This window comes from Dasypus novemcinctus, chromosome 2 (assembly GCF_030445035.2).
Source record: "Dasypus novemcinctus isolate mDasNov1 chromosome 2, mDasNov1.1.hap2, whole genome shotgun sequence".
NCBI classification, from domain to species: Eukaryota; Metazoa; Chordata; class Mammalia; order Cingulata; family Dasypodidae; genus Dasypus; species Dasypus novemcinctus.
Window position 1 is genome coordinate 10587912 of NC_080674.1, and position 26467 is coordinate 10614378.

At 53.9% G+C, this 26467-nt stretch overlaps 1 protein-coding gene across 1 annotated transcript in view; it reads left to right on the forward strand.

Annotated features, from left to right (window-relative positions):
- ANKRD33B (ankyrin repeat domain 33B) overlaps positions 1 to 24954 on the forward strand; it is a 76557-nt gene extending 51603 nt beyond the window's left edge. The window contains exons 3-4 of the mRNA XM_004474428.5: positions 13955 to 14095; positions 23688 to 24954. Of these exons, the coding sequence (XP_004474485.4) occupies positions 13955 to 14095; positions 23688 to 24538 (992 nt within the window). The 3' untranslated portion in view covers positions 24539 to 24954. The remainder of the gene's footprint in view (positions 1 to 13954; positions 14096 to 23687) is intronic.
- Positions 24955 to 26467: the final 1513 nt, after the last annotated feature.

The following is a 26467-nucleotide window of genomic DNA, read 5'->3' on the forward strand; positions in this document are numbered from 1 at the left end:
GTTGGGGAGGGGAGAAGGTTGGGAAGAAAGGTGTTTTGGGTTTGAAGTTTTGAGTTTGATTTGCTTGAGGGACACCCAAGATGAAATGCCCAGTAAACAGATATTTAGGTAAGATACTCAGGAAGAGGGATGAGCCGGAGGGACGGTAGATTTGGGATTCATTAGAGCTGATACCTGGATCCATGGGAGTGGATAGGACCACAGGTGAGAGGGTATGGATTGAGAAGAGGGCTTGGCCAGGCCTCTGAGGAACATCGGCCTTTCTGGAAGAAGAGAGGCAGAGGAGCTCATGAAGAAGACCGAGGAGTGGCCAGAGCGATAAGAGGAAAATCAAAAGGGCGGGTTATCAGGGAGCCCGTCGGCAAGAGAACGGGTCCTCTCTGTGCCTCCGCGTCAGGATGACGTTTACCTGCGAGTGTGGGATTCCACGTTGGGTCACTGTGGCTCTGATACCGCCCAGTCCTGCACGAAGCGGCCTAGAACCCACCTCACCCAGGGTGCGCCCACCGTGTCGCCCTCCACCCCGCTCCCCAGAACCGCGTGGAGCTCGGTGGTAGAGCCGGCAGAACTGTATGTTCTAGTCATAGTTGATACTTACAGGTAGACCTCCTTGGAAGGCAACTTGTGCTTTACCTGTAGATTGAAAGAAAAACCAGAGTGGTGGACTTACTTTCTACTACAGAACTGTTGTGATTAGTAATGGAAGAAATTGTAGCACTGATGTGGAGGCAGTGGCCACGGTAGCTGCTGAGGGTAGGGAGAGGAAAGAAGAGATGTGATGTGGGGGCATTTTCAGGACTTGGAGTTGTCCTGGGTGGTACTGCAGGGACAGTTGCTGGACATTGTATATCCTCCCATGGCCCACTGGATGGACTGGGAGAGAGTGTAAACTACAATGTAAACCACTCTCCATGTGGTGCAGCAGTGCTCCCAAATGTATTCACCAGGTGCAGTGAATGTGCCACGATGATGGAGGAGGTTGTTGATGTGGGAGGAGTGGGGTGAGGGGGTGGGGGTATATGGGAACCTCTTATATTTTTTAATGTAACATTTTTGTGATCCATGTATCTTCAAAAAAATGCAAAAAAAAAGATGAGTGTGGGAGGGTGGGGAGTGGGGTATATGGGAACCTCTTAGGTTTTTTTAATGTAACTTTTGTGTGATTATCTTTTAAAAAAAGATAATTAAAAAAAAAAAAGGAAAGAAGAAAAGCCAAGAACGTTTCTGAGGAGTAAATTAGTGGGGGTGGCCACGGCCATGCCTTCAGCCCTGCCGGTCTTCTTGAGAACGAGTGTTGCTACCGCAGCCTCTTGAGCAGTGAGACTGCCCCTCATGTCTGCCTTTGAGAATTGTGTCCAGACAGCTCCTGAGACAAATGTGGGAGCTGCACCTGTCCCTTCAAAGCGCACTTCAATTGTAACCCCAGTGTCATCCGGCTTGGGAACCAACTGCTTCCAAAATACTTGGCCTTGTTTCCTCAGCAGGTCCTTGGGTGCCAGCAAAGAGCTGGGAAGAAAAGGGGCTTGGTTAGTGGTGGGACTTTGGGCAGCCCATGGTGCTGCTGGGATGGCTGGAGAACGAGGCTCTTTCTCCACCAAGACACACGAGGCAGAGAGCGCCCCAAGCAGGGAAGGGCGAGGGGCTCTGCTGCCGAGTCTTCTTGCCATCGCTGTTCCAAGTGTGGCGCTGGGCCACCCTGGCCTGTTTCCTGGGCGTTGAAAGGCTGCTTGAGTAGCAGGAGCTCGAGTGGATGTTGGGGCACCCAGTGGTCTTGGCTTTCAGCCTTCATGGAGCAGGCACCCAACGGTCATGACCTCCCAGGGGCCAGGCCCGTTGTGAGGGGCCCGGGATTCAGAAGCAAAGGGTGCTTCCGCCCTTAGGTAGTTCTCCAGCTCTTTGGGACACAGAAATAGACACGCAGCTTGGTGGCGTCTGGTGGAGCTCTGGTGGGGGGATGCCCCGGGTGCCCCACCTGCCCATGACTTTCAGGACCAAGGGGGCTGGAGCTGAGTGTCAAGGCAGTCAGAGGCAGGTTGTTCCAGCACCTGCATGCCAAGCCAGGGGGCTCGGGGAACCCGGCGTGTCTCGGGAGCAGCATTCACGGGGTGGCTGTAGCATTGAATCTAGGAGGGATGGGGTGGTCCCATGAAGGCAGGCCAAGGGCAGGAGGGTCTGGATGCTGGGAAGGACATGGGTCGGGGACAGGGTGTGTGGGAAAATGGGAGTGGAAGATCAGAGCAGACCCACGGGGGGTTTCAGAGGGGTTAGAAGGAACAAGAGCTAAGCGGCAGAAAGTATGGGTCTCAGGGGTTGGGATGTGGGCTGGCGTCCCAGCTCAGGGCAGGCTGACATCACCTGCAAAGAGAAGATAAGCAAAAGAAGAGGTATTGGAGAACCATTGGTTCCTTCTAGTCATATGCCTTTGCAGTGCTGTGGGACATCCAAGTAAAAAGGTCTAAATGGCAGGTGGAAGCCTGGAGCTTCAAATTCAGGTCCAAGAAGAAATTCAGATTGGGGATTATTGGTGGTTAGAGCCATGGACTCGGATTAGGTCTTAGATAGTATGAGAAGAGAGATCTTTCTTATTGATTTGCAAGAGCTCTTTATGTATTAAGGATATTGACTTTGGTTCAGCATCCTTGAGCTACATTCTTAATCCTTGCCTATTTGAAAATGTCTTTATTCTGTATTCACACATGAGTAGCAACTGGTCTGAGTGTGATATTACCGGACTACCATCTTGTGCCTATTTTGAATGTTGTTTGCCTTGTTGTGTTACCTCCTTGTGGAATTTTTGTTTATGTGTAGATTTGATCACTTGGTTCTGAGTTCTCCATTGTCTCTCATTATTCTTCATTAGGTTTTAAGATGGACAGTGCATTGTTCCCTAAGCTTCTATTTTGAGAAAAATTTGGAAAATTGAAAGAAAAGTGTAATGAACCCCCATATATTCACTAAGCCTTGTGAACATTTTGCTGGTTGGCTTTCTCTTCCACCCCCCTTTCCTGAACCATTTGAAAGTAAGTTACAGATATTTGCCCCTAAACGTATTTCCTAAAAACAAAGATATTCTCTTATATCACACATTATCATTACCATACTGAATAAATGTAACATTGGCATGATAAAATTTACTACAAAGCCTATATTTGAATTTCCCTAATTGCACCAAAACTTTCCATTAAATATTGTTTTTAAAAGTTGGGATCCAAACCAAGCATCAGGTTTGCATTTAGGTGTCATGTCCCTTCAATCTCTTTCAATCTTGAACAGGGCCATCCATGCCTTTTTTGTCTTCGTGAACAGGGCTGGCTACTTCATATGCAAATTGGCCAGACGAGTGTCCCCTGCTTGATTTAGGGCTCTGTGATCACGCCTTTAAATTCTTAATGGTGTTTAAAGGGGCCCCATTTTCATTTGGCACTGGGTCCCACAAATTAGGTAGCCAGCCCTGTTCACGAAATCAACATCCATGAAGAGTCGAGACAGGTTGTCTTGGAGAATGTCCCATCCTCTGAATTTGTCTGATTGTTTCTTCAACGTTAGATCGAAATTACGTATTTTTGGCAAGAATATTGCACCAGTGATTTGTGTCCTTCTCAGGGCCTCACATCAGGAGTGTATAACTCCAGCTTGTCCCACCGTGGATGATTCCAAATATCATTGATCGGTTGCCATGACCTCCATTGGAATTCCAGGTGAAAGGTGCATTTCCCCCTGTAATTGATAAGTAGCCTGCAAGGGATACCCTGAGACGGTGTGAATACCCTGTTAGTTCCACCCTGGACCCCCGCGGCCCTGCCTCAGTTGTGGAAGCCGAGCTGAAATCTGGTGGACAGCCCTTCCTGGCCTCCTGCTGGCTTCTGGAGCTTTGCCGGCCATGCCTGGGCTCAGTCTCAGCCACTCCGTGGGCGTTCCCCTCCTGTGTCTGCCGCTGTGTCCCTCCTTTCCTTTCCCCGGGACACCAGGCCCGTTGGGTTGGTGGCCTCATCTTCACAGTCACAGCATCAAGGCCTGTTTCTCAGTAAGGCCACGCTCTGAGGCACGGGGGTCAGGACTTGCACCTGTCTTTTGGGGGAACACAGTTCAACCCCAGAAACTTGAGAGCTCAGGAGCCGGGGGGCGGCGTGCAGGCTGGAGAGGGCCGGCCTCCCGGGCTGAGAGCAGCGCGGCGCGGGGACGAGAGCGGCCCACGACAGGGACTGCTGGAACCGAGTGGCTTGCCAGAGGGTCGCGTGGTTGTAATGGACAGGCCGCTGCCAGGTGGCCTTCCCAGACGAGCCGAACCCATGCCTCCTTTGCAGAGTCCCCGAGAGTGTTCTGGCCAGCCCTGGGCAGGGCTGGCATGTTGGTCAGTGCCCGCTCCTCGGGGACTTTTCTGATGTTCTCATTGTGGGGCCTGACATCCCCTGGCCTCAGCCTTCTCCTGACCCCGCCGTGCCCGAGCACCCAGCGAGTCCAGGCCTCTGCAGCTGGGAGGCTGCTTCTCTGAAAGTCCCTCCGTCTTTCCGGGGCGCCTTGGCAGCTCCAAGCTCTGCGTCCATACGCGCCTTCCAAGGCTTCGACAGGGAGCATGTCCCGGGCTTGTGCCCCGTCCCCCCAACATTCCTGGAAAACTTTTTCAGTGTTTAAATTGTTTTATTGTTTTTATCGTGGCAGTAAATCTATAACAGAAAATGTTGCCTTTTACCTGTGCAGGTCAATGCATTAATGACATTGAGAAAGTTCTGCTGTCGTCATCACCATCCACTGCCAAGACCCTTCCACCAGCCCAAACTCTGCACCCACAAAGCAGTAACTGCCCATTCCCACCTCCCCCAGGCCACGGAAACATCCGCTCAATTTTCTGTCCTTATGAATTTGTCTAGTCTGATTTTTCAGGCAAGAGGGACCATACAATGTTCGTCCTTCTATGTCTGACTGCTTATTATTCAGCGTAATATTTTCAAGGTCCAGCCGTGTTGTCGCACCTGTCAGGGCTTCGTTCCTTTTTATGGCTGAATGATATTCCATTGTACGGAGAGACCGCGTTGGTTCATCTGTCGGTGGACACGGGTTGTCTCCACCTTTTGGCAGTGGTGCATACTGCTGCCATCAGCTCGGGTGGACAAATATCTGTTCAAGTTCCTGCTTTCATTTCTTTGGGCTTTATGTTCCAGAAGCTTCCAGCAGAGGGTCTTTTGCAGCTTCTTGGCCAGGGAGTGGTCCCACCTGCCCAGCCCAAAACGGGTCGCTGGCAAGGGCAGTGGAGTGCCTGCCATTGACCTGGCCGGGCTGACCTTGGCTCTGAGCAGACGCAGTGCTTTGGAGCAGCTGTACGTTTGTGTTCTTGGCACCGCGGCTGGCTTGAACGTTCGCGAGTCGGGAGTGCTGACCCTGCCCAAGGGCCCCGCATTCGTGAGTGTAAATTAGGATGCACTTGGCGCAGTACGTCTTTTGGGTGTTCTTGGAAAAGCCTAACCTCCTTGGATTTTTAATGTCCCATAAAAATACAGCTGAACCTGTATTAGGCCTTTACAGTGGAGAGAACGTGTGAGAATAAATCCTCATCTGATCCCTCCCTCTCATCTCGCCAGTGATTTCAACTCGTTGCATCTTCCTAACAAAAACATAAAATCACATAACCAGAGACGGAGGAGCTGGCCTTGTGGACGGAGCTCTGTGCTCCCTTTCTCCTGTCTCTTTGTTTCCCCTGAACGGTGTCATGAGCTGGGGGGAGTGAGGAAAGAGCCGGGGTCTCGGTACCAGTGGTGGTGGAGGGTCGGGGGCGCGCGTTTGGGCGCGACGTTCCCCCGCCGCTGGTTATTCCGTATTTTAGAATTTTGGGAGGCGGGGCACCGAGAGCCGCCTGGCACTGTTCTCGTGGGGACAGGGCAGCCAAAGGCCGGATGCTGCGCGGGGCCTGGCACGGGAGCCGGGCGGCCCCCGGTTCAGAGAAGTCCACGCTGGGCCAGGGGTCAGGAGCGGGCGCCTCTTCCTCTTCCTTCTCCTTTTCTTACCGCTGCACCCGGCGTGAGTTTAGTCTTCCCCTTGCGGGCTTCGGGGCGCTGGGAACGATGTCTTCGTGTCCTCCGGCTGCCGAAGCCGAGGGGCACAAGGATCAACAGATTCGTCCCCTTATGGCCGCGGGGCTCCCCGGCAGTGCGCCAGCGGGGCTCCCTCCAGAACCTGTGGGGAGGACCCCGCGGCCCGTCTCTTTCCTGGCTTTGGTGGTGGCTGCAGGCCACAGCGTCCCTGGGCTGGTGGGTAACTCAGGCTCGGCCTCCGTCTTCACGTGGCCATCTTCTGTCTGTCTGGCTTCTCCCTGTCTTACCAGGGGCCCGGTCCGTTTGGCGGCGTGCCCACCCTAGTCCAGTTTGGCCACATCTTCCAAGACCCTTATTGCCCAACAGGGTCACGGGACCTGGCTAGGGCTTGCATGTATCTTTTTGGGGACCCCAGTTCACCCCCAAACGGGGTTGTCTTGTCTCTGTTTCTACCATGTCAAAGAAGAAAGAAGATCTTGGCAGGCTTGGAGGTTACTTGACACTGCCCTGCCTCCGACTGCGTGTCCGGTTCCGTGGGCTCCTTCGAGCCCCTGCCCACGGGTCAGCAGGTGGCACAGGCCAGCCCAGCAGCGGTCCCTGCTCCTCCACCGGGCCCCTGCCTGCGGCTGCCCCCGCCACCCCGCTGCTCTCCCTCCAGCGGGCGCGGACAGCGGGCCACGGTGCAGCCAGCCCTGCGCCACGGCTTTCGTTCAGCCTCATCAGGGCCGGGGCCGGCTTGCCGGCTAGGGCGTGCTATTTCCACAGCCAGCAGTTCCCTCTACTGGCCTGGTTGGGAACACTACCTTTTGAGTACCTGCTGTCAAGCCAGTCAAGTTCATTGGAAACCCCAAATCTAACATTTTCCATTTTTAGAGTAACGTGGCTTTATGTGTCTGTTACTTTCTTTGACTAAAGGAGAAAATAGTTTATGTGTTTCTGTGTCCTTAGCGATAGCCAGATTTTTTGGCCCATGATGCACACCTGAGTCAATGTTGGATGAACCCAGGAGTAATAATTGTGGCATCCATTTAATCTTTTTTTTTAAAGATTTATTTTATTTTTTATTTATTTCTCTCCCCTTCCCCCTTCCTCGCCCTGGTTGTTTGTTCTCTGTGTCTGTTTGCTGCGTCTTCTTTGTCCGCTTCTGTTGTTGTCAGCAGCACAGGCATCTGTGTTTCTTTTTGTTGCATCATCTTGCTGTGTCAGCTCTCTGTGTGTGCGGCACCACTCCTGGGCAGGCTGCACTTTCTTTTGTGCTGGGTGGCTCTCCTTACGGGGCGCACTCCTTGCATGTGGGGCTCCCCTATGAGGGGGACACCCCTGCGTGACCAGGCACTCCTTGTGCGCATCAGCATTGTGCATGGGTCAGCTCCACACGGGTCAAGGAGGCCCGGGGTTTGAACTGCGGACCTCCCATGTGGTAGACGGATGCCCTAACCACTGGGCCAAGTCCGCTTCCCTGTCCATTTAATCTTAGGTGACATGTTCTTGGGCTTGATAATTGGCAGCCTTTTGGAAGAATGACCTTTTTCCAAGGGGGAAGTAGGATTCCTCCAGACTTTCTTTTAACAGGTATTTATTGAGCCTCCCAGAGTTTGCAGTCACCTGGAGGACTGTGGATTTGTGAACTGGGTGATGAAGCAGTGGTGGCTGTGGGCCGTATGGGGCTGTGGGTGATGGGACCTGCGCCCAGTCCAGGCACGGGGGGGCAGGGTAAGAAGTTGCACTGAAGGCAGAGGTTCGTTAGGTAGCAAGATAAACAGGAGAGGAGGGGACCAGCATGTGCAAAGGTCACCAGACTAGAGAAAGCACAGCAGTTTGGTGGATTAAAGGAGGAGCCGCAGGATTGCTAAGTAGAGGACATCAGTGGCACGAGCTGAGGCTGGCGAGGGGAGCAGGGCCAGGTGACTTCCCTAGCAGGCAGAAACTTGAGGGCTTTAAGTAAGACATGCTTGTGGTCCCAAGAGTGTCTTCTTGGAGTTGCCATGCTAGCAGTTGGAGAATGGGTGGAGGGGCAGAAGGGGAGCCAGGGAGGCCAGTGAGGAGGGCACCTGTGGTCCAGTGGGGATGTGGGGTGAGGAGCAGGCAGTGGACGTGGGGATGGAGGACAGAGGACAGGTTTGGAAGATGTTTAGGAGATGGCGTTGGCCAAATTCAAAGGTTGATTCTATGGAGGAAGGGTGGAGGGTGGAGGAGCCTGGAGACAAAGCTCAGATTTTGGTCTAGGACACCTGGGTGTTGGTGGTGTTTGTCAAAGAGATGGGGGAATGTTGGGGAGGGGAGAAGGTTGGGAAGAAAGGTGTTTTGGGTTTGAAGTTTTGAATTTGATTTGCTTGAGGGACACCCAAGATGAAATGCCCAGTAAACAGGTATTTAGGTAGAATACTCAGGAAGAGGGACTGAGCCAGAGGGACAGTAGATTTGGGAGTCATTAGAGCTGATACCTGGATCCATGGGAGTGGATAGGACCACAGGGAGAGGGTATGGATTGAGAAGAGGGCTTGGCCAGGCCCCTGAGGAACATCGGCCTTTCTGGAAGAAGAGAGGCAGAGGAGCTCATGAAGAAGACCAAGGAGTGACCAGAGCAATAAGAGGAAAATCAGAAGGGCGGGTTATCAGGATATCCATGGAAAGAGTGTTTCAAAAAGGGTGGAAGAGACAAGAGGTAAATGTTGTGGGGATGCCAAGCTTTTTGAGAAGTGATTAATAGCCACTGGGTACAGCCACAGGGCAGTCATTGAGGACTGCTGGGAGGCAGGTTAAGCAGAGTTAGAAGAGGGTAGATAGCAAGAATGAAGGAGACGACTCTGGAAAGGAGTTGAACAGTTGGTAGAAGGTGGCAGGTGAGGGCAGGCCAGAGGGACCATTGTTGATCATATATTTTTTAAGTTGGGAAATCTTTGAGCATGCATATCAGTTAGTTAGTGCTGCAAAACAATCCCCAAACTCTTAGTTTAAAGCATTTTATTGCTCATGCGCCTGTGGATGGGTGAGAGAGAATCCCATTGGCCAAGTTCCTCTTGAGGCACTAACCTGTGAAATCATGTGACAAAGGGCAGGGTGAAGAGCTGGGACCACTAATGTCGTCTACAATAGCACGTTTGAAAGCTGCAGAGAGGGAGAGGTTGAAGAGAGAGGGGCAGTCATTGGTAGCACAAATAATTGCGTGGAAGTGGGAGGGCAGTGACCACAAGGCACAAGGGTGGGGGTATTCACATTTGTACGTTGGAGAAGCAGGTCCCCTCCTTTCAATAGGAGGGAAGGAGGAGAGAAGGCTTGTGGATAGGGGGAAGTTTGTGATGTGGTGGGGAAGGCTGAGGGGGTTCCCATCCTCTGGTTTCTCTTCTGTCTGTGAAGTTGGAGGTGAGTCATCTCTTGGAAGGCAGGGTCATTGTCAGGTAGGTAGCTTAAAATTTCCCACATGGGGCTTAGGGAACAGAGCGGTGTGGGAAACACAGAAGTGTTTTTGGGCTGGGCTGAGGGTCCAGTTAAGCTTGGGTACCATGGATTTCTACCTCGAGAAGCTCTTCAGTGGAGGTGCCATTGGCCATTGATGCTCAGCCAAACAGATTCAAGTCCTGTCCACTCACTTCCTCAGCAGGGCTCTGATTTAACTTCTTTGCTCCATCCTCCTTCCCTTCCAGAGGTCTCATACCACTGTTGTGTGCCCACCACAGCCTCTTGGTGGGCTTCTCCCTACCACAGCTGAAGGCTTGGACGGTTTGGAGACGATCCAGCCCTGTCAGGCAGGCAGCCATGAATCATCGTCCTTTCTTGTGCTCTTGTCAAGTGGCCCTGTGCTAATCCCACCCCCTTCTTTTTATAAATAAACCTTCCATTTTAGACTAGTTTAGGTTTTCTGCAAAGTTGCAAAGATAGTACAGAGAGTTTCAATATACCCTGTACCCAGTTTTTCCTCTTGTTAATCTTAGATTCCTGTGGTACATTTGACATAAACTAATGAGCCAAGATTGATGCAATATCGTTAACTCAAGTCCATAGAATATTCAGATTTCCTTAGATTTTACCTAATGCCTTTTCCATTCCAGGATCCCCTCCAGGAAACCACATCACATATAGTCATTATGCCTCCATAGGCTCCTCTTGGCTGTGACAGTTTCTCAGACTTTCCTTTTTTGATGACCTTGACAGTTTTGTGGAGGACTGTTCATATGTTTTGTAGACTGTCACTCAATTTGGGTTTGTCTGATGGCATTTTTTGATTGTTAGATTAGGGTTGGGGATATTAGGGAGAAAGTGCTCTTCTCATGACATCAGATCGAGGTCCATGCTGTCAACATGACTTACCTCTGTTGACCTTGACCACCTGCCTGAGGTGGGGCTTCTCATCACATCAGATTAAGGTCCATGCTGTCAACATGACTTTCCTCTGTTGACCTTGACCATCTGGCTGAGGTAGGGGTATCAGGATTCTCCACTGTCCAGTTCTGCTTTCCATCCTATACTCTCCGGAAGTCCCTGCGGGCAGCCCACACCTAAGGAGTGAGGAATTACAACACCTCTCCTTGAGGATGGAGTATCTGCATCAATTCTTTGGAATTTCACTGTACGGGAGATTGGCCTCTTCTGCTCGGTGCTTTTACATACATGGTCTCCTGCAATCGTCACCATTCTGTGAAGTTGATATTCTTAGCCTCCATTTTGCACATGAAGACACGGAGACACAGTGAAGCTGACTCACCTACCCCATGACACCCAGTTTTACGGGGCAGGCCTGGGACTTGAACTTGGTTGTTCCCAGAGCAGCTCTCTTAAGTACTGTGTTCTCTGCCTTCACCATTTAATTATCCCACTGAAGCTATTTCATCCAGAATTCACTTGCTTCCTGGGCCACTTGTACCCTTTCTTAGGCAGAGGAAGGCTCTTTGGGGATATATTCTTGGGGTCTTTATAGTGAACCCTCCCTTTAAAAAGGCCTCTCTGAGCATTTCAGGAACCAAATCCTGTTCCGTAAGGTCTAAGTTGGACCTGTCTCAAAGTAAACTTCAATATGATATGTTGGGGTTCTGCTACATTAATACAAGGAAGACTGTGTGTGTATTCTGCAAAAATATATACTAACCAAAAGGAGAGCTCCTTTAGATTTCTTCTTGTGGTTTTAAAGAAGAAAGGTTCATAGTACTTTTGCATCCCACCTGTGCTTTCCATTTATCTGTGTGACAAGAGAGGTGTTGGGAGAACTGGGCAGCAGTGAGTGGTTTCAGAGCTGTTGTCAGAGCACGTTGGCTGTCTGTTGGTTTCTCTGAACCTGACATAATATTCAGAAAAGATCTGTGTAATGGGCAGTCTGCCCATTTTCAATTTTTGCCCTCCCCGCCTATACGGAGGGTTTAGGATATATCAGTGCAAAGGACATCCTGCTGAAAATTGCAATGGACACGCTACTTCATATTTTTAAAGAAACGAATTGCAATTTGCTTCAGCTAGAACCCTGGCTAAATCTTTACCTGGGCGTGTACCGCAAAGCAATCAACTCGACATAGACCCAGCTGAGATCAAAGGGTCCTCTTCCCCCCTACGGCTTAGATCAGTTAAGCTCCTGTGGTCCCTGGCAGCTGACATTGTCCTACGCCCCACCCCAGCCGCACACGGGCAGTGACATGGGGAGCCACGTGGTGCAAATGAGTCAAAAAGTGTTGGCTGCTGGCTGGGATCTGAGTCACAGCCAGGTGCCTCTACCGGTTCTTGTCGGCTGGCTAACCTCGTGACGCTGGCCCTCAGAGCGACACATTTCACCCTGCAGTGTGTGCTGTGAGCCCGGGAGAGGGGCGGCCAATGGTAAGCAGGCACCGATGCTTCTAGAATAGCCAGCCTTCCCGCTCGTGTTGTTTGTTTTGTAACTTGGAAGTGGAGGAGAGGCCAAGCCGCAGGGTTGAACATTGCTTGGAGAGGGACCTGGGGTGCCTGCATCCTTCAAAAAGGGGGAACTGGAGCCCGGCCTGGGCGTGTGTCTGTCCAGGTTGGGTTGGGAAGACTGCAGCTGTCCTGTGGAAGGGGGGTTTGCGTGGGCCTTGCGCAGCCCCCGAAGGGCTCGGGCATTGGACGCCGAGGGACTTCGCGCTGGAGCTCTCGGCTGCAGCAGGGACCGGACGGCCCTTGAGCCGCTGCTGGGGCTCCCTCCGCCTTCTGCGTCCGCAGGGCCAGCGGGCGCGCGTCGGGAGGCACCGGGCGCTGCCCCCGACCTCGTCCTCGGGAGGTCACGGCCCCGTGTGGCCTGCGGCCTGGCGGCAGTGCGTGGGCTTCCTGGCTTCTCGGCGGCAGGGGCCTCCTGGGGGGTGACGGCGGAGCCAGCAGCGCAGGGCACGCAGAGTCCACGGCGGCCCCGGGCCCGCAGGGCGCACATGCGGGGGGGACGGGTGGGGATGGCGTGGGGGGCCAGCACCTGCCCCGGAGCTCCGGGAGGGGGGTCGGTAGGGGCTTCTGCACACGGCTCACATTCCCGAGGGGTCAAGCGGGGAGGGGGCGAGTGGCCCGTCAGCAGCGTGGGGGACGCTGCTACGAGGAGAGCTCCAGGGAGCGCAGGGGGGCAGTTTTCAACTGGGTGGATTTCGCAGACCTCCTGCCCCCGATATTTATGGCTGTCAAAACCGGGGGTGGGGTGCTTTGGGAGCACGGCTAGCCTGGGGTGCCGTGGGCAGTTGGCAGAGCTTCTTGGTGGCCTCGGTCCCTCCATGTGAGGACGCGCCCGGTCCGTGTGGTTTCCTGGGGGCCAGCCGCGAGCTCCTGGGGCGCTGTCCTCTGCGTGCTCTCCTGTGGCAACTGTCGACGAGCTCGCCCTGGGCTGGGAGCGAGCCCCCTGGGGAGGGCCTCAAACCAGGCGGGGGAGGGCTGGTCGCGCTAGGCGAGAAAGGCGCGCAGCCGGCATCTCAAACCAGCGTCCTCGTGGCGCAGGCACCCCGTGGTCCCTGTGTGTGTGTAAGTGTTGTGTGTGCGTGTGTGTCTCTGTGCATGTGTGTATGTACATGTCTGTGTGTATCGTGTGTATGTGCATGTATGTGTATGTCCATGTATGCATGTTTATATGTGTGTCATGTATATGTGTGTATGTGTCTGCACGTGTCTGTCTGTATATGCTTGTATTGTGTATATGTGCATGTATGTGTGTCTGCACATGCACGTATGTTTGTGTATGTCTGTATCTTGTATATGTGCATGTATGTGTATTAGTGCGTGTGTGTCTGCATGTGTGTATATGTATACGTCTGTATTATGTATTTGTGCATGTATGTGTGTATGGTGCATGTGTGTCAGTGCATGTATGTGTGTGTACAAGTGTGTCTGCATGCATTGTGTGAGTGTATGTCTGTGTGAATGTATATGTGTGTATCGTGTATATGTGCGTGTGTGTGTTCATGTGTGTGGGTGACAGTGTGTGTGTATGTGTGGCCCTCTGTGGCCTGCGTAGTCGTAGGGAGGCCAGCCTGAGCTGTCGTACCGTATTGCTCTGATGAGGACTTTTTCCTTCTTGAACCTCAGGAGCACTGGAAATGCTTTTGAAACTCCCCAGCGCGTGGCGTCTGCTGGCAGTGGTGTCCTGCCGGGAGCCGACAGCACCCAGCACTCGTCCCAGCAGGCAGCCTCCGCGTGAGGCCTGCCGGCACCTCCGCCTCCCCCACCCCTGCGCCCACACTCCCTCCTGAAATAGCTCCGCGCTTGCAGCTTCACGAGGCAGCCAAGCCCCCCGCGGCTCGGCCCAAGGCGGCCCTGCAAGAGCAGGAGCCCCTCGGCCAGCCGCACCCCGGGCCGGGCGGGCTACTCCGGGAGAACCGGTCCCCGGGCCTGAGGGCAAGGCAGCCCACCTGGCTGGCCCGAGGCGGGGACCGTCCCCTCCCTTACTGGGCAGGGCTGGCTGGGATACACGCTGCTCTGCACAGCGCGCCTTGACCACCATCCATTTCTCTTTGCAGGCCACGCCACCATCACCAGCTACTTGTTGAACTATTTCCCCGGCCTTGACCTTGAAAGGAGGAACGTGTTCGGGCTCACGGCTCTGATGAAAGCCGCCGTGCAGGGCCGGACAGAGTGCATCCGAGCCTTGATGCTGGCAGGTACGTCCCCGGCTGTCCTCTGCATGGGTCTGAGCAGAATGCAGCCGAGACTTGATGCTGGCAGGTACGTCCTCAGCTGTCCTGGGCATGGGTCTGGACAGAGTGCATCTGAACCTTGATGCTGGCAGGTACATCCCCACTTGGCCTCTGAACGAGTCTGAGCAGAATGCTGCTTTGCTCCTTTAAGAAAACATTTTGCAGAGATGAGTCACTCCCTGAGAAACATAACTTAGTAGTTGCACCAAAGAATGGTTTCTTCATGGAGGTGTGAGGACAGGAAGCAAAGACCTGCTGGGCTAGGGAGGGAGGCAGTCCCCCCCCCCGCCCCAGGTTGCTTCTTGCTGGCTGGCGAGCTCTGGGAAGGAGCGGCTCCTTGCCTCGTCCCTCGGCCCCCTCCTGCCCCTCACCCTGACTCCCCAGCCCTGCCCAGGTTTTTCTTTCTTCTGACATGTGTGCTCTGGCTTCCCGAAGGTGGGCCCGGGGTGGCAGCTGCCCTAGGGGCCCCCACCCGGGGTGGGGCTCGCCGTGTGACTGGCGCAGGGCTTTTCTCTGATCGGCTGCGGCGTGACAGGTTTGCAGGCTGCAGCTTTGGTCTGGTGGGGTGGGCATCCTGCCTGGCCCTTCACCACCCCTTCCCCTTGGAGGAAGCATGTCCTTCTCTGAGCTTCTGGGCCCCCCCTTGACCTGAGCCAGCATGAGGATTCCTGGTCAACTGTCCAGGGCTGTCCACGAGGTCAGATGCCAAGCCACCTGCGTCTCTCATCCTTCTCTCTGCCACTGAAAGGGAGGTGATTTAACACAACCTCGCCAGGTTATTTTGTACAGTAAACGAGCAAATGTGTGTCAAGTGTCCGCCCAGCATGCCAGCGCACGGCGATTCGGGGCCGCCGCAGCCGGCGTTGACTTTTGCTGCTGTCCACCTGCTCTTCCGTTCCTGGCGCTGGAGTCCAGCCCGTTGTGTCTGGGGCTGAGCTCCCGGGGGGCCCTGAGCGCAGAATTGCGCCCCTCCAGGTGCCCGGGCTCCTGCTTGGCACAGCCTGGCTTTGTTTCTCTAAGTAAACCTTTTATTTCGGAACCATTTTGGTGCTTCCCTGGGCGGTGCCACCCTCGCGGCCAGCACAGAGGCCACTGACGGGGGTTGGCTTAGGAAGGTGCTGGGTTTTGAGGCCAGAAGCCGCAGTCGGGCGGGGCTTGCTCTCTGGAGTGGCCGCTCGGGGCAGGTCCGGGCCCGGGTTGCTCTCTTTCCTCCAGGAATGTGGATTGTCACCCCCAAATCAGGAGGCCCCACCTGAGCAAAAGAGACCATCTCCAAGGGGTCTGTGACAGCGGGCGGCCGCCCACGGGAAGGCGGGTTCAGAGCAAGGACGTGTCCGCAATGGGGGGCAGGACTCATCCTCCACATTTACTGATTTATTTGTGTATTTTAAAGATTTATTGGTTATCTACACCCCCCTCCCCTGTTGTTTGCTCACTGTCTGCTCTCTGTGTCCCTCCGTTGCGTGCGTGTCTTCTCTTTAGGAGGCACAGGGAACCGAACCTGGGACCTCCCATGTGATAGGCGGGCGCCCAACTGCTTGAGCCATCCCCGCTTCCCCATCCTGACACATTTAGATGTACAGACAAGCCGCGAGGACAGGACAGAGCGTTCCTGCCCCCTTCCCCCCCCACAGCGTCCACCTCCTCACAGCTCCCATTACCTGGTGCGTTTGTCCCCGCTGAGACGCCCACCTGTCACTGTCAGCTCGACTCCAGCCTTCTTTGGATTCCATCTGCTTTCCCTCTAGCAGCCCCTTCCTGTCCTGGGCCCCCGTTGCATTTGGGCGTCAGGTCCCCTGTTTTTTCTGGGTCTGGTCTGTGACAGCTTCTCGGTCTTTCCTTCTTTTTCAGGACCTGACCTGGCCAGGGGTCCTGTGCAACGGGCGCCCGAGCTGGGGCTTTTGATTTTCTCGCGGTTAGCCTGGGCGCACAGCATCGACAACTTGCCTGGGACTTTTCTTTTCCTGCTTTAATCTGAGGTTTTTTCGGGGATGCTGTAAGAAAAATAGTTGTGTAAGTGAGGATAGAGCCTCTGAAGAAGAAAACTCTGGAAATAAAAAAGACGGTAATTGAAATGAATCCCACCGATTGCGTTTTTGACTCAGTGACAGGACATGCCGGTTCCCGCAGCGTTTAGACCCTGCCTGTCCTCATAGCCGTGAGGGGCCGGTCTTCCTAATTACCTGGTGGTGACGTGAGGCTTTTGTGTTCGGGCAAAGCTTCATCAGCTTTCCCTACTTCCGAATCTCATTGTAATTGGGGGTAGAGCTTGAGCGATTTACTTTTTCAACTGCAAGTTCCTGGTGCCGATCACAGCAGTGCATTTTCCCGATGGAGTAATTGAAATTTCAGGGCCATGTTTTAGGCCACATGCCTTCTGGCTGCTCTGGACAGCCCGAGCTCTGTGTCATTGCTGCGGCTCTCTCCCCCACGCGCCTAGCGGTTTGGGGCATTTATTACAGCACTTACGGTAGTACAGGAGCCCCTTGCTGGCAGGTGGGCCTGGTGTTAGTGGGTTGTGGGTTTTTCTCTTTTCCTTCTTTATTATTTGAATAACATTTAGAGGTGGAGGGTCTCCCTTCGCCTTCCCTCCTCCCCCGTCTGGTCCAGCATGATCCTCATGAATTTGGGCCCTCATTTAAGTGTGCAATGATCATTTGTGAAATGAATGAGAAAAGTAGGCTTTCCCCCTTTGAAAACTATCCTTGGGATGAGATTCGGAAGTTTTCTCATTGAGACTGATAAGCTCGTCCCACAAGGTTTTGTGCCCTCGGCGCTGCTGACGTTTGGGCCCGACGTGTGCGCCGTGGGATGTTGAGCGCGTCCCTGGGCCGCGCTGGGTGACTGCAGCACCCCCCGTTGTGACAGCCCACACTGGCTGCAGACCTCATCAGAGGTCCCCGCGGGGCCAAAACAGCCTGCCGCGGAGAGCCATGGACGTGACCGACTGGAATAGGAAAGGCTGGGAAAGGCGAGCGCCACCCTTCCCTCTCTAGTATGTATTCTACTCTTCTGTCTCATTCTTGGATTTTGCCTAAAATTAAAATGGGACCCCTCCCCCCTTTTTAAGGGAGCTTTTGAGTTGCCCTCTTCTTCAGGCATAGTGCTTACCTTCTAGGCTATGCTCTGTGATTGCTACTAAGTTAGCTTCCAGCTCCTCTTCCCGCAAGGCATGCTTCGGGCTCCTTCTACCATGGGGCTGTGTGTGTGTTTTATTTTATTTTTAGTTTTTTAAAGATTTATTTTATCCCCCCCCCCCCCCCCCCCCCCCCGTTGTCTGCTCTTCTGCATCCGCTTGCATTATTCAGCAGCACTGGGAAACTGCATCTCTCTTCTGTTGTGTCATCTTGCTGCGTCAGCTCTCCAGGTGTGCAGCACCACTTCTGGGTGGGCTGTGCTTTTTTCACTCTGGGTGGCTCTCCTTATGGGGTGCACTCCTTGCATGGGGCTCCCCTACGTGGGGGTGCCCCTGCATGGCACGGCACTCCTTGCGTGCATCGGCACTCGCGTTGGCCAGCTCACCACATGGGTCAGGAGGCCCTGGGTTTGAACCCTGGACCCTCCATATGGTAGGCGGACGCCCTATCAGTTGAGCCACGTCCGCTTCCCTGTGTGTGTGTTTTAAAGAAAAGTGTGATCACGTGTCTTCCCGGGGCTTGTTGGAGAGCAATAAGATACTTGTTGAGACATTCTAAGAATGTGCACACTTAAAAAAAGCTTCCTTCCATTTAAATATAGCAAGGGTAAGAGAGCTTAAACCATCTAAAATACTGAGAGCCTAATATTTCATTTGGACCAGCCCCTCAACAAGGACCCTCTCTGGTGTGTGGCTGAGGCAGGTACCTCTCTATGCCACGAGCACTGCAGGGCCATCTTGTGACAGTTTTAGAAGCAAAAGGGATGGGACTTTCTACATAGTCTTGACCAGGTGAGAACGAAGAGCTCACCTTCACTCTTTCAAGTTCAGTATCCCTCTGTACCTGACTGCCTTTCTGCAGCCCAGGTGATTCCAACTGCAGCCCAAGTTGCGATTCCATCATGTCCAATAGGAACCACTTCTTTCTAGAAACAATGGATCACTGAATGGGAGGCCCCACCTAAGTGGCTTAGATTTTCCTAGAGTTTATGACATACAGGTATGAACAGCAGTTGATTGTACCTGTCTTGTCAAGCAGAACAACAACAAAAAAGGGGAGTGGATGTGGCTCCAGCGGTTGAGCCCCCATCTCCCACATAGAAGGTCCCAGGTTCAGTTCCCGGTGCCTCCTGAAAAAGCAAAAGCAAACAACAGGCAGAACAAAGGAAAAATCCAACCCAGGGAAGCTGACATGGCTCAGTGGTTGAGCATCAGCTTCCCACATACGAGGTCCTGGGTTCAATCCCCAGCCCTGGTATAAATAAATAAATAAATGGTAAATAAATAAAATAAAGCTGAAACTATCAGAACTTTGGATTTTAATAAAAACATATGTATGCCAGGTTCTGAAAAGCTGATATATGGGCCTTGCATTCTGTGTCTACCAAAGACCAGTTCAGTTCTCATCAGCAGAATATCGTTCCTGAGCACTGCAAGGCGGGCGGTGAAACCTTATTAATTCAATGGAATATTAATGCCCCAAAGTGACAGATCTATTTAAATAAGTGACTCTGAGAAGCTGTATTTTGGATGGTTTTTTTTTTTTTTCCTCTGAAGAGAGGCTGAACTCGCTGGGACTTGGCAGGTTCAGGGCTGGCTTAAGAGAGCTCAGTTTTATGCCAGAAGTGTGCGGTGTAATTACGGCTGCATTTGGGAAGCAAAACCAAGCAGGCCCAAAACATGAACCTTCCTGTGACTCCAGGGAGAAAAGCGATCTAAAGGAAAGGCCTCTGAACGAGGAATGGGTGCAGAGACCTCCGTTTTTTATGGCGGCTCCCGTCCTGGGCAAGCCCTGACTGAGCTTCTGGAAAGCCGAGTGGACAAGGTCTCGCTACAAGGGTTTCTTTCTGTATTTAAGAAAGGTCACAGGGACTGAGAATTTGCTCATTTAGAATCATTTCAAGTAATTGGCCAGAGAAAGGGCTGGAAGCCAGGTTTTCCATACCACCAAGGGCAGGGTTCTTCAGAGACAAACCTTGAGGGAAGCAGCTGTGGCTCAAGTGATAGGGCCTCCACCTGCCATACGGGAGGACCCAGGTTCGATCCCTGGGGTGTCCTGGTGAAAAAGAAAAAGTGAAAGCATGCCTGCGCGGTGAGCCAGTGCCCGCATAGTGAGTCAAGTGCCTGCCCCGTGAGCCAGTGCCTGCATGGTGAGCCAAGTGCCCACGCAGTGAGTCAGTGCCTGTGCGAGTGAGTCACACAGCAAGGAAACAACACAACAAAAGAGAGACGAAGGGGAGAGTCAAGGTGAAGCACAGCAGAGACCAGGAACTGAGGTGGTGCAGCTGACAGGGAACCTCTCTCCACATCAGAGGTCCCCAGGATTGAATTCCGGTGAATCCTAAAGGAGAAAGGTGAGAAGACAAAAAGAGAAGTAGAAACAGAAGATCACGCAGCGAATGGACAGAGACAGTAAAAACAGCACGGCGGGGGGAGAGGGAGGGGGAGAAAGAAATATTTCCCAAAAAACCCAAGAAAGCAAACCTCGACTCCCAAGGACTTGGGCGCAAACCCTTTTTCGGGAAGGTGACCCCAGCCAGGGGCGTGAGGGGTGGGGAAGGCGGGGAGGCGGGACAGCTGATGAAATGCCTGCTGGAGAGCCCTGTCGTGAGGGCTGCTGGGCTCCTGCTGGCTCCTCTGCGAGACGGTGCAGGAGGCACCCCGAGGTACCCTCCAGCGGGCGGGGCAGGGGCCGGGGCGTCCACCTGCAGCTCTGGCCCCTCATGATGGCGAGTGGCTATGGGGAGCGTCAGTGAGCTCCTGGGCGCCTCCGCCTGCTGTGCGCCCAGCTTGCCCTCTGCTGGCGGCTTGTCCAGTGGCCCCCGTGCCCCCCCTCTGCCGTACCCCAGAAAGGCTTCTGGTTATGCCCCGGAGGCCCAAGGCACAGGCCAGAGGTGGCACAGGAGGTGGCAGCAGGGGGCCCTGCTCTCGTGGAGCTGGTAGACGGGAGCCCAGATAGAGTATCGTGGGGAGAAATGGGGAAGGGGGGTGCCTGCTCGGCCTGACCCCACCCGTCTTTGTGGACCCGGCCACGAACCCCAGGAGAAGGCATCTCTGAGGCTGAGAGATGGAAGGTAGATTTTTTTTCCCTTTAGCACCTGTTCGAATCCCTTCTGCAGTGAGGAACAGAAATCCTTCCTTGACCGTGGTTCAAGAGAACCGGCGTCGATGCTTCTCACGGACGTCGTGAGGCAGGCGGGCCCTGGCTCGGCGAGGACGGCACTGCCCCGTGCACTCAGCCCCCCATGATTTGTTGGCCCGTCCCCTCGTGAGTCCAAGCAGTAGACATGCTCCAGTCCTAACCCCGGTCCTGGGAGATTAGACTCACTTGTAAATGGGATTTGAAGAGTTTGTTTAGAGGAGGCCAAACTGAATCCACGAGTGGGGCCTTGTAAGCGGAGGAAATCTAGACAAGACGGACGACGGAGCAGGAGGACAGACGGTCGTGGGGCCGGGGCAGAGGTGGACTCATTCATGGCTCACCAGCAGGCATGGCCAAATGCAGCAGGCATTGGGGGAAGTATGAGTCTGCCGACACTCTGATTTTGGACTTCTGGCATCGGAAGCTGAGAGACAATGGATTCCTGCCGTGTGAGCCAAGCAGCCTGCAGGGTTTTGTTACAGCAGCCCAGGCAGACTGAGACAGACCCAGAGCTCCTGGCTCCTGATCCCCGTTTCAGACAGCAAGCAGCAGCGCTTCTTTTACCTACATGCAGAGGCCCCCTGAGCAGCCCCACGGAAGACTTGTCATTCGCTGGCCAGCACGGTCCCTTGGCTGCAAGGGAGGCTGGGAACACGGGGAGCAGGATGCCGGCATTGGGTTAGACCGGAGGCTCCTAACCGGGGGCAGTGCTGCCAACTGGGCAATGGCTGGAGGCACCTTGGGTGGTCACAGCTGGTTGTGGGTGGTGGTGGTGTGGGGGTGCTACTCGTGTCCAGGGGGCAGGGGCCAGGGGTGCTGCTCAATGTCCTGCAATGCACAGGACAGCCCCCCACGGCAAAGAACCATCCAGCCTCAGCATCAGTCATGCCGAGGTTGAGAAACCCCAACTTAGGCTAACCATGATGGATTGATTGATTTTTTAAAAGATTTGTTTTTTATTTATTTCTCTCCCCTTGCCGCCCCCCCACGCCACCTCAGTTGTCTGCTTTCTGTGTCCATTCCTGTGTGTTCTTCTGTGCACGCTTGTGTTCTCATCAGTGGCACCGGGAATCTTTGTCTCTTTTTGTTGCATCATTTTGCTGCGTCAGCTCTCCATGTGTGCAGCGCCACTCCTGGGCAGGCTACACTCTCTTTCGCGCAGGGCGGCTCTCCTTATGGGGTGCACTCCTTGCACGTGGGGCTCCCCTACTCGGGGGACACCCCTGCGTGGAACGGCACTCCTTGCGCGCATCAGCACTGCGCATGGGCCAGCCTCAAGGAGGCCTGGGGTTTGAACCCTGGACCTCCCATGTGGTAGGTGGACACTCTATCTGTTGAGCCAAATCCACTTCCCTAACCATGATTTATTGCCTGGAGTTGTGTCTCTCGAATGAAATGGAGAGTTCCACGTAGACAGCTCTGCCGTCGCCCTTTACCCGCCCCAGCTCTGTCGATGACGCCAGTGGCAGGAGTCCAGCTCTTGTCTACGTGAACAGAAGCCTGGGTGAGACAGCACTGGGGAGGAGATGAGGACGCTGATGGTCTCGGGGGCAGAAGATGCTTTTGTTGGCCTTGGGGGAGTTTTCTGCAGTCCCTGAAAGGTCTGCATGTCATACACCAATAATCATCAGAGTATGTATTTCACGATTTCCTTACTAGGCGCAGGTCATCAGCATGGCCTTTCCTAGTTGTTTCTTAGGGGATTGAATCCCTGATTGACACCATGACTCAGATCCAAGGGCTGTATCGTAGCAGGATGGCCTTTGTTCTCTGGAGTGTGTTTTTGCCCCAGTTTCATCTTGGAAAGGCAAGAGAGCCACAGGAAGAGGATGCTAAACTTTGGACAGCTGTTCCTTTAGTCTTCCATTAGCATTTGAAAAATGTCTCTTTCGAGCAGCGTTCATTAAGATTTTAATTTTGCAGTTTGTTCCTTCTTAAGTGACATGCAATTAATTAAGGTTTAATGTGTCATCTATTTTTTTCAATGACATTTTTACTGCCCCCTTTTCGTTTTCGTCAGTTTATAAATTGTACTCGAGCTAATGAGTTCCATCCTGACTTCCAGCTCCGAATAATTACCACTCTTCTAATATGGCCCTTCTTTAAAGTGTCACAGAATTAAGGCCGTTCCCAGAAGGGCTCAGGTGAGCTGGAGGCGCCCCAGGCCGTGGGGCCACTGCAGGCTGGCAGGGCGGGCAGGGGCCGAGCTCCCCGCATTTTGGGTTCAGCACGTATTGATCAGCCGCCGCGCGTCGGGACCTTGGGCTCTGCCTGGGATATAAATGCAGAAGCCTCAGGCCCAGTCCTTGGGGAACGTGCAGATGAGATCACTGCCCTAGTTCTCCACGTCGCTTTGCCAGTGGAAATATGACTAATGGGACTTGCTTGAGGAGCTGCGATTGGACTGAGGCTAATTGAACAGAAACTTCTTATTAGTTTCGGTATCACCGAGCAAACATTTATGACAATTCCAAGCCAAGCTGACAAGCTGGCAGTATTTGGAGGGGGAGGCATGGGGAGCTTTATTAAAGAAGTGGCAGGTGGAGCGAGGCTGTCCTCCTGGGTGCCTGGGTGGTGGGACGTGCTCAGGGCTGGGACACCCCGATCTGAGTCCACTCTCCCTGCTGCCAGCTGGGGGGCCTCAGGCTGGCTCCTTGGCCGCTGACCACCACCCATCTGTAAGGAGCCTTGGAAATGCAGGCTCCTGCCAGGCCGGACAGACGCAGCAAAGAAACCAAAGTGAGAGGCGCCTCCTCCGCCCTGCAGAAGCCTGGGGGAGTCTGGTAGAGATGACAGGCCTGGAACCAGCTAACTACCCAGTCAGAGAAGTGGAGGAAGGCCTGACCCCACGTTTCAAGGCATTTGTACGGAAAAAGCAAGGCGATGCAGGGGACGCTAAGTGCTTGGCAAGTGACTGTTACTGCCAGTGGTTTTCAGAGCCTTCTTTTAGGATCATTCAAGTGTTCACAAAGTACCTTTGCCGTCTTTGTCATCTCTGCCGCTGGAAAGTGGCGGAATCTTCTAGCTCTAAAATAGTCCATGATTTGGGTGCTGAATTCAGAAGACTTTTTTAATCTAGAAGAGACAGAGCATTAAATGGTACACGTCATGGTTTTTTTGTAATTATAGTAAAGCATCAGGGGACAGTCTGGTGTCGGGGCCCCACAGTAGAGCCTGTTAGGAGGTTTGGGACGTTTGGCTTTTGCCCCGTTCCTCACCCTCGGCTCGGGAAAGCCCTCGCTGCGCCCACCCACGCGTGTCTCTTTTCTGTTTTTCAGGGGCAGATGTGCACGCCAGGGACCCGCGCCGCGGGATGTCGCCCCCGGAGTGGGCTGCCTATACGGGGAGATCGGAGGCCGTGCGCCTCATCCAGAGGCTGCTGGAGCGACCCTGCCCCGAGCAGTTTGGGGAAAAGTATAAGCCGGGGTTGCTGCTGGCCCCAGACACGGCTCTGAAGCTGGCGGGCTCCAAGAACTGCTTGCAGAGGTTCCAGGAGTTTGTGCGGTCCACCCTGACCCCGCGCTCGGGCCAGGGCCCGCAGGACGGGGGCGTCCTCGACCACATGGTCAGGATGACCACGAGCCTCTCCAACCCGGCCGTGGCCATCGCCTGCCAGCCCGTGCACCCCCAGAACGTCCCCTGCGTCGTGAAGAGGCAGCTGGCGGTGCGGGAGACCCCGGGAGTCGGTGGGGACGGGGTCCCCCCGGCCCAGGAGCGGGACAAGGCGCCAGACCCCGAGCAACCATTCCGGACCTCCCAGGCCGAGGGGGTCTCCAGAGCGGGGGCCCCGAGAGCCAGCCCGCCGCCCCCGCCTCTGCCAGGGGCCCGGGGGCCCGCGGCGGTCCCACGCAGGGCCGGCCTCCTGGCGCTGCCCCTCGCCAAGAGGAGCAGCGTGCGGCCGGGCGTCGCCGTACCCCGCGTGCGCGTCAGCAAGGCGCCCGCGCCCACCTTCCAGCCCGAGCGGCCGGCGCGGAGGGGCAGCACCAAGGACAGCGCCCACCTGCAGGTCCCCAAGTGGCGGTACAAGGAGGCCAAGGAGGAGAAGAGGAGGGCGGAGGAGGCCGAGAGGCAGCGCAAGGCCGAGGCGCAGAAGGAGAGGCGCGCGCCCCCGTGGAGGAAAAGGACGTGAGGGCGGGCGGCCACCCCGGGGGCTGCGCCACCTCTGCGCGCCCGCGCGCCCTGGCGCAAGAGGCACCTGCCGGCGCGCCCCGGGGGGCCGGGCCTGTTGCTCTGGGCAACGGCCTCCAGGAGCGATTTGAGGGGTCACGCAGATTGATTTGCCTAAAACCAGTTCACCTAATGATCAATAAGTGCACCATGTGGCCCCTTAAAGCACCTCCGTGAAGATTTTTTTTTTGTAGACCAAATTATTGAAGGGTGTTTTCTGTATGATTTTGTATTTTAATCGTTATTTATCAACTTGGCAGCACTTTATGAGGGATGGGGCTCCTGGTACTGCAGGCTACTGTTTTAATACACTTGTCTGAAGACGCTTTGTTTAAAATGGTGTTTCCAGCAATAAATATTTATGACATTTGTATCATTTCCTGTGGAACTCGTGGACTCCTTTTCTTGCCGTTGGTGTGTTAGCCTTGCCTTCTCACTGGGTGTGCTCTTGTGCACCGTGTGCTCTTAGGATTAATTCAATTAAGTGAGGGGGAATGGTGTTTCTACTTGATGGAGGCATTGACCTTTACAGCAAAATGATCACTTGGGAGAGAGAGATCAGACCTCATTTTGTTTTGTTTTTTGAGCTATTTGTACAGTGATAATAATGAAGGGAAATAATACATACATTGTCAAATTATGAAACAATTCATAGGTAAACATGTATTTATTGCTAAAACTAGACTCATTAAGCAAGGAACGTTAGCTAAACTGGATATAAAGTCCTTAATATATTTTTAAAAATAGACATAATAGAGAAGGAAATAATCATTTAATTAAAATGGGGGCAAACTTGTTAAGTGTTTACTAAAAATGCAAACTTCTCTTCGATTATCTAGAGACTTATCTTAGGTAAATGGAATCCAGATATCCTTAAAATATAAAGAAGATGTAAAAAGAGTAAAAAGAACCCAGAATTAATCAAAACCACCAGAATGGGGAGGGGGGTAGGTAACTTTTAGAGGAACATGTTATTAGAATTGAGTTTTGCATGAACTTGTTACAAATTCTAGAGTGGGCAGGGCACACCCCTCCTCCAGACCCAATCCCAAAGATTTCCTGCTCTGGATATTCCTTTCCTCCGATGCCCAGTTTGTTCTCATGCCTACTTTATAAAATTCCCAAGAAGCAGGGCACGTATGTGGGTGGTCCTGGGCTCCAAACTCTCAGCAGGGATGTTCTGTCCATATTTTAATCTCCAAAGCCCTGAGAAATTGTCATGCATCTCTGGCTATCTGGGTTGTGGAATATCTGTCACATCTATGCTGCTGACAGCACTTAATTTAAATAGGGACCCTCATTGGAAGCCGTGGATTTAGAATAGTTCAGCCCATTTAGGGAGCCCTTTGCTGTAACCCCGATGCCCGGTTGGGGCATGCTCCCCGACTGTGTCATGACGTGAGCGGGAGACGGTGGCGCTGGCTTCTCCTCTCTCCTCCGCTTGGCCTCCTCAGGTGTCGTGTGATCGGGGATCTCGAACCTGCCTCCCCGAAACCCAGACTGCAGTGGGCATTGGGCTGCACCCGGTCTGATGGGAGATGGGTGTGATGATGGCACAGCTTTTTAAAGTCCGATGTTGGCAGAGTCTTGTTTCACCCTAGGGGGCCAGCAAGCCGCATGCCACAGAGGCAGGTGCCCTTTGGCTACTGGTTGGCGTGGGAACCCTCGTGGCCTGGTCGCTGGGATCGGCCGCGTCCCCTTGGGTCCAGCCTCCTGTGGGTGACGAGGCCTGCGACCTCGCTCATCTGTGGGTGTTGTCTCTCCTGGACGCACTCCCCGCCCCTCAGCTCCTTGCACCCATAATTCACGGCCTCACTCAACAGGCTGTGGGCTCCGCCCTCCTCTCTCAGCCTGGGACCCGGGGGGCTCTAATCCAGCCGTCCTCCACCCC